The sequence below is a fragment of the Symphalangus syndactylus genome, chromosome 2 (assembly GCF_028878055.3).
Source record: "Symphalangus syndactylus isolate Jambi chromosome 2, NHGRI_mSymSyn1-v2.1_pri, whole genome shotgun sequence".
Taxonomy (NCBI): domain Eukaryota; kingdom Metazoa; phylum Chordata; class Mammalia; order Primates; family Hylobatidae; genus Symphalangus; species Symphalangus syndactylus.
In genome coordinates, this window is record NC_072424.2 from 76790542 (window position 1) to 76803191 (window position 12650).

The 12650-nt window shown below is 37.6% G+C and overlaps 1 protein-coding gene across 6 annotated transcripts in view; it reads right to left on the minus strand.

Annotated features, from left to right (window-relative positions):
* Positions 1 to 12650, minus strand: part of FBXL4 (F-box and leucine rich repeat protein 4) — a 71312-nt gene that overhangs the window by 40116 nt on the left and 18546 nt on the right. For all 6 annotated transcript variants that reach the window (XM_055259536.2, XM_055259530.2, XM_063619756.1 and 3 more), the window contains 2 exons: positions 8521 to 8638; positions 7292 to 7875 (listed from right to left, as the gene is read on the minus strand). In XM_055259536.2, coding sequence (XP_055115511.2) covers positions 7292 to 7803 — 512 coding nt within the window. In that variant the 5' untranslated portion in view covers positions 7804 to 7875; positions 8521 to 8638. The remainder of the gene's footprint in view (positions 1 to 7291; positions 7876 to 8520; positions 8639 to 12650) is intronic.

Below are 12650 nucleotides of genomic sequence, written 5' to 3' on the forward strand. Positions count from 1 at the left end.
CCTGTGAGTATCTGTATTCAGAGGCAACATTAAAGTAGCAATGGATAAATTAGTTACACCCTATAACCAATCTTGCAAGGCAGGCAGAGTTCCAAAGAATAGAGCAGGCTGTGGCAGGTTTAATGAGGAAAGAGAAGCAGGCTGGGTATCTTCTTCTGGTGACAAGGCTGAAAAGCAAACCTGGAGTGCCATCCTGAACCTAAGAATGTCCATAGAGATTAACTGCTAAAATCAAGGATTCCTAACAAAGGAATTGATTTGAATACTCTAATGTAAATATATGCAGTAAAACAGAGCTAGCCATATAGGTGCTGGGGAACAGAAGCATGAAACATCTAAAACAATGCTGGTGAGAAAATGCATGCCTAATTTTGTGTACCTTATTTCCAAGAATCACAGAGTACATTATAGAATACATGAAGAAATTCAAATTTTAGTCTTACTTTTTTGTCGCCACTGCAAATTGACACCAGACGATGCTGGAGGAACATCTCCAAGAAACAAGGACCCCTCAAGACCCTGTGAAATAACCACCTATACTGGTTTACAGCACATGTGAACTAAACCAGCCTACTTTGTTTAGTTTCAATGGGGAGTTTTGTGAGGCTTAAGAAAAACACTGAAAGTATAATGTAGAAATAACCTCTGCCAAGTTCTTAGCAATAAATAAATATGCACACAATACAGGTCTTCATGTATAATTTGAAATGCATTATAATGTAAATCAAATTAAAAAATTATAAATATAAGCATAAAGACATTGATTAGAACATAAATATTCCATTTTAATAACGCATTAATCTACAAAAAGTCCTCTCTAGCTACCTTACAGAACATGCAAAATAGATAGGGTTAAGATGATGCTTTCAACTGACTTCCTTAACATTTCTAGCATGTTTAAACATATTAGGATTAATGCTATTTTAGCATCATTCTTGCTTCTGACTTCTATATCGCATAAAGATTATTTAGTTACACATATATGAGAAGCTGCAAAAATTATACTTAAAGTAGAATATCAGGATGGTATCTGTTTTTAGAAAGATTTAAAAATATGTCTAAATATTAAAAATTCCAAGTAAATCATTAGTTTTTATATTTTACTTTTATTTTTCATGATAACCTAAAAAGTAACAAAAAAAAAACGGCAGAAAAATTACTTATAGGTCTGTGGCAACTTGAATTAACTATGAGACCAATACAAACAGATTTTCTGCTACCTACATTAAAGTTTTTGTTTAAAATTCCCCAATAGAGCTAAAATGTATCATTTCTAAGTTAAAATGAGAAAGGTGTCTATCTTACCCAACAAGAGAATATGAAAATTTCTTTTTATTCTGGAAAACTAAAGCCAGAATAATAAAAACTAGTCAGTGAAAACAAGAAAACAAACATAAACATATGCACATGTACATACAGGTACACACACACACACATACACACACACACACATTCTGGAGAAAGCTCAACTCTTAATTCTGTAGCCCCAGGGCAGTGTTAATATGATTAAACTCCTTTAAGTCATGGATTTTGTAATATGTACATTTACATGCTTAGTATTATTCTCATACACTGTATTTATTTACTGGACATACCTGACAAACTCTAATGTACTCTTTAAGTATTTTAAATCTTGAGTATCACATGTGCAAAATTCAGCCTGGAATGTCTTTGAGACTGGGCTTACAGTCTGCATCTGGAGCATTCAATTCTGGGATAGTAACCAACACAAGCCCATTTAATGTTCTTTCTGTTGATTGTACTGGATGACTACTATGTGTCCAGTGCTCAGAAACAATAAACTACTCTCTCTATGACTGTTGACCTGCTGTTATACCACTAAGAAACTTTCTCCAGGGCAACCAGGAAGCAGTGGGTAGATGAGAGGAAGAGAGATGTTTCATTAATGGAAACCAAAGAAAGCAAGTTTTCTAACCTGTATTCAGGCTTGAAGCCAGGCAGATGAGTACAAAAAGCTTCCTTGCAACCAAAATTTATCCTAGCCAGTAAGTGTATCTAGTAGCCAGCAAAGAAAGTTATCTTGCCAACCTTGTTCCATTTCACTAGCTGAAAGTGAAGGAATAATAGGAAAACAGAAATAAAAGTAACAAGTATTCTGACAGGTCTATCTATTCACTCCCTGCCTCCCAGCCCATCTCTAATTGGAAACTAATAAACTAGCATGTGCTTAAAAAAAAATTAACCAGTGAAGAGCTTGGTCAATTCTGAGTTAAATGACAAAATCATGCTTCTTGGCCCACATGACCAAGGTCCAGGTCATGACAAATTCGTGAAATCGTTACTTAAGCAACTGGATTTGGTAGCAAATTCTATGAAAGCCTCTTTTTTTCTCCCTGCTTTCTTAATTTCAATATTTTATAGTTGGAGTGCTTTGAACACTGAAAAAAAATTCCACATCATTAAATTTCATTCCCAAATAACTTTATTCCAATTGGTTTCTTTAATCTGACCTCTATTTGTCATCTTCTTCTTCCCCTTTTCCTTGTCTCTCTCTTCCAAATGGTAACCCTGAGCTAGCCTATTTTCTGAGTCTTACATAAGCATCCATTAAGATATTATTCACAGGACTAGGGCACTCTATAAAACCTGCAACCTCCGCCTTCTGGTTTCAAGTGATTCTCCTGCCTCAGCCTCCCGAGTAGCTGGAATTACAGGTGCCCGCCACCACGCCTGGCTAATTTTTGTATTTTTAGTAGAGACAGGGTTTCACCATGTTGGCCAGGCTGGTCTCGAACTCTTGACCTTGTGATCCGCCCGCCTCGACCTCGTACCTCTTAATAAGGTACTAGGCGAGAAATGAAGAGACTTTAAGATCTGGTAGAACTACCTGTAACTTTTCCACTTCATTTACTGAACAAAGAACTGCAATCACATGAAATAGGAAAAGACTGGTTTTAAATTTAAATTTTAAATGTTCTGGGACTAAAAGAAGTCAATTTCCTGCAAATTCCTGAGCTACTCCAACACACTCTTGTTTGTTAATTCCTAAGGGAGGGATATAAAATTAAAATAATAGGCACTGTAACCCAGTGGGTTCCCAAACAGTAGTACATGATAGTTTTCCATCACTAAATGTGAGAATGCACATTTAGTATGCACCTATCACACATATATGTTCTTATAACATTTAAAGAAATCTTTATTCAAGATTCTGATCATGCTAATTTCTTGGTATAAACTGAGTTGCTAATCATTTCACAAATTTGTCATGATCTGGTCCTTTCAACTTTGTGGGCCATGAAATGTGATTTTGTCATTTAACTCAGAATTGACCAAGCTCTTCACTGGTTAATTTTTTTTGAACAGATGTATAAACTTTTATGAAATAGTGATGATAGATAAAATTGGCATTTTGTTTAACGATTTCATGTTAATTTAGCAAAGTAAATAATCTGCCAAGTCCATGAGTTCCCTAATTTTTATGATCATTATTATGTTACTAGTTTATTGTGACTGACTCCTCCCACCTGAACTCCATTCACATGCACACCCCCCACCTCATCAGTTCTATGTGCCACCCTGCAGATGGGCTTGCTTTGCTCCTAAGGGTTTACACCTATGACCTTCTTCACAGAACTACCTTGGGCTTCATCTAGGGAGTGACATGTGCCTAGAAGATTGACAGTCCCCCTTCCCACCCTTCCAGCCCATGGTCAAAGTCTGGCTGGTGCAGGAGTATAAGGGCCCAGCTCTCTAGCAACTTTGCCTCCCAGCAGACTGGGACTTCACATGATATTGCATCCTTGCTTGATTTTTCCCATCGTGCTTTCCTACTCCTTTACTAGCTTCTCCCAGAGTATTTCCATAAAAAATTTCCATAAAAAATTGCACAAGAATAGTCACCTCAAGATACTCTTCTGGGAAGCTGGATCCAAAATATCTATAAAATTCCAAAGTCTAGAAACCACTAGTTTAGATCTTAAGAATGTTACTCCCATGTCTGCAGTTGCCAACAGCTTATTCTCTGCATTCTTGGACTTTTCTCAATTCTTCAAACACCATGATCTTAGCTCACGATCTCATCTTCGAATGTGCTGTTGTCTCTCCTCCTTTCCTATCCACACTGGAGCTTCACTCAACCCTCAGGTCGCAGGTAAGTCACTTCCCCAGGGAAGCCTTCTCTGAGCCCATAGATTAGGTTCTCCCCTCTGCCAATACATGTTTTTCATGGTCCTCTTCTAGGCTGGCCTGTAAGCTCAAAAAAGAGCCATCTCTGTCTGAGATGTATTTTTAGTAGAGACAGGGTTTCACCCTGTTGGGCAGGCTGGTCTCAAACTCTTGACCTCAGGTGATCCGTCCGCCTTGGCCTCCCAAATTGCTGGGATTACAGATGTGAGCCACTGTGCATGGCAGGATCTTTTCTTATATGAGAATTGTTTTATTAGGACTCTGTCATTCTTCTTACAAAGTTATCTACTTTTTTCCAAAAATCTGAAAAGATTTAGGGAGGAGATCAATGGTACATGTAATCTGTTTTCTCCAGTCTAAAGCTTAACAGCTGCAGTGGTTCCTAGCACTTGGTTCCTAGCAGTGAACTGGCAGGGTGTTCAATAAATGTTTCTGATTGTATAAAAAATTCACCCAAATGTTAACAGTTACTGAATCTGGGCAGAAAAATTACAGATTTTTTTCATATATATTTTCCTTTTTTTTTTGTATTTTCTAGATTATTTTTAAACAATGAAACATCTATTGATTTCATAACCAGTAAAATTTAAAAAGGCTTTTTCTTATATCTTAATAATATATTGGTCATCTTTTTTTCTCTTAAAATGTAATGGTATTTTCAGTAGACTAAAGCTGATAATCAGTAAAGAAAATTAGAGATACAGGTATAAATAAAGTTTTAACTTTAATCACAATCACATACCAATAACTCTCAGTAACCCAAGAGCATGATTTGTACTTAAAATTAGTCATGCAGCTGTTAAGCTTTAGACTGGAGAAAACAGATTACATGTACCATTGATCTCCTCCCTAAATCTTTTCAGATTTTTGGAAAAAAGTAGATAACTTTGTAAGAAGAATGACAGAGTCCTAATAAAACAATTCTCATATAAGAAAAGATCCTGCCATGCACAGTGGCTCACATCTGTAATCCCAGCAATTTGGGAGGCCAAGGCGGACGGATCACCTGAGGTCAAGAGTTTGAGACCAGCCTGCCCAACAGGGTGAAACCCCGTCTCTACTAAAAATACAAAATTAGTCAGGCATGGTGGCACGCACCTGTAATCCCAGCCGCTCAGGCGGCTGAGGCAGGAGAATCTCATTAACCCGGGAAGCAGAGGTTGCAGTGAGCCAAGATCGTGCCACTACACTCCAGCCTGGGCGACAGAGTGAGACCCTGTCTCAAAACAAAACAAAAGATCCTACTCCATTTTTTCCTCTTAGGGAGAAAACAAAAATTTGATTTTAATTAAAGTATGCTGGCTTTCTGAGTTTAAAAAATGACTAATAACATTATTCGCAGTGGATTATTAGGTAGTTCTGGAAAAAAAGTAAAGATTATACCAGCAATCTCCAAGTTGAGCTGTACTCTGTATGTTTTCTGGCAGGCCCTGGAAGTATTCCCTTAGAGATGAGGGGACAGAGATATCAGAGGAGCTGCATGTTACAGAGGTAGTAGCTGACCCCTGCCCGCCTCCTCCTGCACTGGCAGCTGGCCATCCTACAGTTGAACAGGTGCCCTGATCTGCTCTCAGGCTAGAATGAGAGCGGGGATTTTTATTTATTTTGTTCACTGCTCGCTGACACATCTCTAATACCTAAAACAACACCTAGCACATGGTAGGCACTAAAATATTTAATGAATGAGTGATTTAATAAAGTGATATAAAGTCCTAGAAACTGCTAAGATCCATGAGTAATAGAAAAAATGAGCAAATAATATGATCAGATAGTTAAAGGAAAAAGAAATATAAATGGCTTTTAAACATATGAAAAGATTTCAACCTCAGAGATAATAAAAGAATTTTAACAGTTAACGAGATAACATTTTTCACCTATTAAATTGCAAAAATATTGAAATTTATTAACATACTCTGTAGGCGAGGCTTTGGCAAAACACCCATGTACATGCCCTGCTAGTGGGAATATAAATAGCAAAGACCCTTTGGAGAGAAATTTGGCATTACATATCAAAATTACAACTGTTAAAAATTAAAATTAAATGTAATTAAAAATAAACTGTTAAAACGCAAAAAAAAAATGTTAAACATTACAAAATTATCAAATTATCCTTGGTTGGGTAGCCTTCTTCTAGGAGATTTATCCCACAGATATACTTGCACACATGCGAAGTGACTTATGATAAGGTCATTCCCTGCATTAATGTTTATAACAGCAAAAGACTAGAAACAACTAAGTGCACATCAATGGGGGACTAGTTAATAAGTTGGGGTTCATACACGCTATGCATTACTTGCAACTGCAGGAAAGAATGAGGAACCTCTCTTTGTACTTACAAGAAAAGATCCAATATATACTACTGTGTGAAACAAACAAGGTACAGAACAATGTGATAAATATGCTTGCTTTTGTGTATAAAAATATAAAATTATATTTGTATTTGCTTGTGTCTGCACAAAGAAATTCTGGAAAGATACAAAATGAGCCGATAAAAGTGGTTTCTTTGAGGAAGGAATGGGTCCTAGGCACATGGAGAACAGGGTACATGTGAGACTGCATTATATTAATATTTTTTTAAATTAGGAGGTTGAATGACAAAAACGAGAGCCAAGGAGCTGTTATGCAAAATAGGCTTGTAGGGAGAATGCATGAATTACTTAAAGCAACACTGATTTTTAAATGACTATGGGTGTTGCAAAAACATTCAACTAACGTTAAACCAAATCCCCTAAGGACCTCCTCTAAGCATCACTCACAGGCCTATTGTGAGTTGTTGAAAAGTTTTAAAAGTAGTAACATGATGCCTGTTTGAAAATATTTTCAAAGTTATATTTCATACTAACGTCTCAGAATGGCCCATGTCCCTGTGAGTTCAAATTGTGCTTTTTGGTTTTGGTAAATTTTACGAGATGCAAATATCATACGCCATGAATATTATAGTATGAGGTATTACAGGTATAAAGCCTATATTAAATCTTTACATGAGTGATCTCTCTTCTCCATCAGAAAACTAAGGAAAATTTTCAAAATCAAATTCATTTAAGTTACTTAAAAGAATGCTTGCAATAAAAAAGATCTCCAATATTAAAGCAACCAAAACCTTTCTACCATATAACTTAGGTCATTAAAAAATTAGTCTTACCTTACTTCAGCTGGTGGATTTGGGGAATAAGGATTTGCAGAGCAAGCGAGAATTCTAATGACTGCTCCAGGATGATAGGTTTCTAGAACATGAACAGCTGTAGGATACACCTGTTGTTCAAAAGTAAGTTCCACATAGTCCTGGCTCTGAAAATTAGGTGGCGTCCTCTTGAATGGCAAGGAAGCACTAGGACACTGATCCCACCATGTCCCATAAGTTCGAAACACAGCTGTCTGAGTAAAGTCACCAGAACTTGGGAATACATTTGGTACACCAGCCAAATTCCACATAGTATAGGACATACTATTCTCACTTCCATAATGGGAACTGAAATCCACTACTTCTTTGGCATACTGGACTACCTCTGCATTGAGAGGGGAAGTCCGGCTGTTTGATTCTATAGTTCTATGGCTGTTCATCATTTCTCCTCTTGTAGCTGTCCTGGCTCGGCGCCGAAGGCATATATAATAAAACATGGTCAGAACTGTTAACATGGGAAAGACCGGTGACATCTAGATGTGAATTATGAAGCTTCAAAAGGTCAGGTGTCCTCGGTAAGATGCATGAACTCTTTGAAGGATGTTCTAAAAAAAAAAATGAATGGCTTGGTGAAGTAAAATAATTTAAATAAGCAGAAAAACGCATGGATAAGGTAATGAACAGGCTCTACCCTCAATGTAATTTCTCAGAATGAAACTAAAAAAACAAGTTTTAAAATACAAATGTGAAGTCTGGTATAAATAAATGTTCTAATGTATTTTTAAGAAACCTAAATATTGTTATGCATACAATATGGGAAGCAAAACTATATTATAAGGCAATGGAAGATATACAATCCAAAAAGCCGTATTTTATACAAAATTATAACCATCACTCAAGAAATACTAAGCCTTTGAATCTGAAAATTAAAATGATTTAAATGATATGGTGAACCACTAAAATACTGCTGTAAATTCAAAAGAATCTTAGGCATTGCTGTAATTTCACGTTAACAAAAATTCCCTACTGTTAATTATTACTCTCTTCCAAACATACAAAATTCAGATTTCACATTATGGGAATATAGTTCTTTGGTGCTGACAGTTAATCCAGATGAACTAAATTAACTGCCTTACACATCACAGATCACCAGACAGTGTTTAATTTATAACTCTTAGCATTATTTGTTAGGGCAGTCCATGGCTGGCTGGCATCTGGTCTGTTGCCAGCTACTCTTAGAAATCACTCACCCCAGATAGAATGGTCATAGGATACACATGGGAAATGCAAAAGTTGGCATTCATCCATGTACCCTGAAATTTGCATGCTGACTTCAGGTACAAATGCTGACATGTGACATTCTTTTACCTGTAAGACAAGAGTTTCGGAAAATATTTTTATATCCAAGTCACAAGTCAAAAAATCCAAAATTATAAATAAACAGCCACTTATTCAACCCTTCAAATCAAACAGGCCACATTTTTCTATTTTGTACACAATTTTAAATAATGTATTTTTTAAATGTTATGACAGAATATAATAAAGATTTAATAATGAACGCTATCTATAAAGAGGTTGCAAACTCACAGCTTTTGTTTCCAACTATGTTTGTATACATATTTTACTGAGGCCAAACAGTGTTTTTTAAAAATTTGATCTACTTTGTAACCTTTAACAATCAACAAGACCCCAAGAGGCATGAGCTCTCTCAGTGGCCACTCTCGTTCCCAGCCAGCTCCACTCATTTACAACATAGGCTGGGGCCCATCCTCAATGAGTAGGTAAACTTTTGTTGACAACAAGGAACTATAAAACAAACTTATTTTTGTACCTGTAAAGTCTTGAGTTTAACTTCTAAGAAGGGAGATGTACCAACTTTTCTTTTCTTTTTTTTTTTTGAGACAGAGTCTCGCTCTTGCCGCCCAGGCTGGAGTGCCCTGGCGCAATCTCGGCTCACTGTAACCTCCGCCTCCCGGTTTCAAGCGATTCTCGTGCCTCAGCCTCCTGAGTAGCTGGGACTACAGGCATATGCCATCATGCCCAGCTAATTTTTTGTATTTTTAGTAAAGATGGGGTTTTGCCATGTTGGCAAGGCTGATCTCGAACTCCTGACCTCAGGTGATCCGCCTGCCTCGGCCTCCCAAAGTGCTGGGATTACAGGTGTAAGCCACCATGCCCGGCCCCAACTTTTCTTTAATAGAGCTATGCACTAGTCTTCCAAAACTTTAGCACTAAGATTATAAAACATTATTTGCACTAAATGTCCCTTCCACTCAAAAACCTCCAATGCCTTTTTCTTAACTGCAAGATATAATCTAAATTCTTTGGTTTGGTATTTTAAGGCTCTCTTCAAGCTGGACCAACCTCTTCTTCTCTAACCCAGCAAACCCAATCAAGTTCTAACCACTCTTTGTATTTTATGTTAAGTCTCGCTTCCTCTGTAATTTCTTTTCCAACCACTTTTTTCCACATCAGTAGCCTTACTTTCTGATACCTACTGTCACTGCATTTTTATGAGATATATACCTTAGTTCCACTAGGGTTTACATTAGGAATAAATCTCTTGAAGGAGGGAATCTAGCCAAAGATCTTTATTTCTCAAAGTACACAGTACATAATAGGCACAAAATATTTGACATGTTGATAGAAAGGTGATGAGCAAACTAAAAAATTATAAAAATCTAAAATAATTTCAAATTGTATAACAGCATCCCTTTGCCTCTCAAACCCAAACAGATGCAAACACACTGAAATATTTAAAAATATAAGCACTGAAACACTACTTAAATAACTGAACTTGAAACACCTGCAGAGAATCCACAGTAGTAAGAAGCTAAGAAGAAAGTTGGTTGGGTGTGGTGGCTCATGCCTGTAATCCCAGCACTTTGGGAGCTAAGGCAGGTGGATCACCTGAGGTCAGGAGTTTGAGAGCAGCTTGACCAACATGGAGAAACCCCGTCTCTACTAAAAATATAAAATTAGCCAGGCATGGTGGCACATGACTGTAATCTCAGCTACTCGGGAGAGTGAGGCAGGAGAATCGCTTGAACCCGAGAGGTGGAGGTTGCAGTGAGCCAAGATCGTGCCACTGCACTCCAGCCTGGGTGTGCCATTGCACTCCAGCCTGGGCAACAAGAGCAAAACTCCATCTCAAAAAAAAAAAAAAAGAAAGAAAGAAAAGAAAAGAAGAAAGAGAGACAGAGAAAGAAAGAAAGAAAGAAAGAAAGAAAGAAAGAAAGAAAGAAAGAAAGAAAGAAAGAAGAGAAAGAAAGTCAACGAGCAGAAAAAAGAAAGTCAATGAGCAGAGGTCAGAGGTGAAGCTAATACGACTCATGGAACCAGTTACAGGCCATAATGATTACAAGGGGACTCCCTAACACCCATTCAGAGACGTTATTTCAAGACACAGGTCACAGTTGGAAGGACCTTCATAATGCCAAAACTCTGAAAGGATCACCCTATTCATGAAACCAGGACTATAAAAACTTAGCTCACTGGCCAGGAAGCCCAAGTAGGTATGACATCAACTAAGGGAATGGGGGGAAAGTCACCAGAGGAAATCAGAACCATATTAGGCATGAACCATGCATAGAGTCTGGGCCTAAATTCACATAACATTCATGGTTTAGAATCCCACCCTATCCTCATGCCAAAAACTGAAAAAAGAAAAGTAGTCCTGAACTGGTAAAACTTTAGGACCTGGTAAGAGCAAATGTGAAAACTCTTTGCAGGAATGCTTCCAAAACACACAACAGACTAAACATTTACTAATAATGCAACACAGTAAAAAGTTACAGACCAGAATAGAAAATGAACCATGATGAGAGATAGTCAGTGGACTCACCAAATGGAGGGATTTGCAACACAAGAACAAGAAATAACAGAATAATCAGAATAAGACTTTTTCCAAAGAAGGGCAACAAAGCATATATTAAAATAAATAGGCTGGGCATGATGGCTCACGCCTATAATCCCAGCACTTTGGCAGGCCGAGGTGGGAGAATCACTTGAGCCCGGCGGGGCCGAAGTTGCAGTGAGCCGAGATTGCACCACTGCACTCCAGCCTGAGCCAGACCCTGTCTCAAACAAATAAATAAATAAGGTGTTTCTGTAGCACACACTTATTGGATGTACTCATGAGTCAATGAACCAGATTCACCTCAGGACATATAATAGCAAGTACTGAAGTATGTCATGTCATAATTGGGGGAAAAATAACTACCTGTTATATTACTTCTTTATTCAAACATTTCACCTACCACAAGTATAAATTTGTCAAATTAAAAAATATATATAACCAACCAAAAAGAGTCCAGGACCTGATGGATTCACAGCCGAATTCTACCAGAGGTACAAGGAGGAACTGGTACCATTCCTTCTGAAACTATTCCAATCGATAGAAAAAGAGGGAATCCTCCCTAACACATTTTATGAGGCCAGCATCGTCCTGATACCAAAGCCTGGCAGAGACACAACCAAAAAAGTGAATTTCAGACCAATATCCTTGATGAACATTGATGCAAAAATCCTCAATAAAATCCTGGCAAACCGAATCCAGCAGCACATCAAAAAGCTTATCCACCATGATCAAGTCAGCTTCGTCCCTGAGATGCAAGGCTGGTTCAACATACGCAAATCAATAAATGTAATCCAGCATATAAACAGAACCAAAGACAAAAACCACATGATTATCTCAATAGATGCAGAAAAGGCCTTTGACAAAATTCAACAACCCTTCATGCTAAAAACTCTCAATAAATTAGGTATTGATGGGATGTATCTCAAAATAATAAGGGCTATCTATGACAAACCCACAGCCAATATCATACTGAATGGGCAAAAACTGGAAGCATTCCCTTTGAAAACTGGCACAAGACAGGGATGCCCTCTCTCACCGCTCCTATTCAACATAGTGCTGGAAGCTCTGGCCAGGGCAATCAGGCAGGAGAAGGAAATAAAGGGTATTCAATTAGGAAAAGAGGAAGTCAAATTGTCCCTGTTTGCAGATGACATGATTGTACATCTAGGAAACCCCATCGTCTCAGCCCAAAATCTCGTTAAGCTGATTAGCAACTTCAGCAAAGTCTCAGGATACAAAATCAATGTACAAAAATCACAAGCATTCTTGTACACCAATCACAGACAAACAGAGAGCCAAATCATGAGTGAACTCCCATTCACAATTGGTTCAAAGAGAATAAAATACCTAGGAATCCAACTTACAAGGGATGTGAAGGACCTCTTCAAGGAGAACTACAAACCACTGCTCAATGAAATAAAAGAGGATACAAACAAATGGAAGAACATTCCATGCTCATGGGTTGGAAGAATCAATATCGTGAAAATGGCCATACTGCCCAAGGTAATTTATAGATTCAAT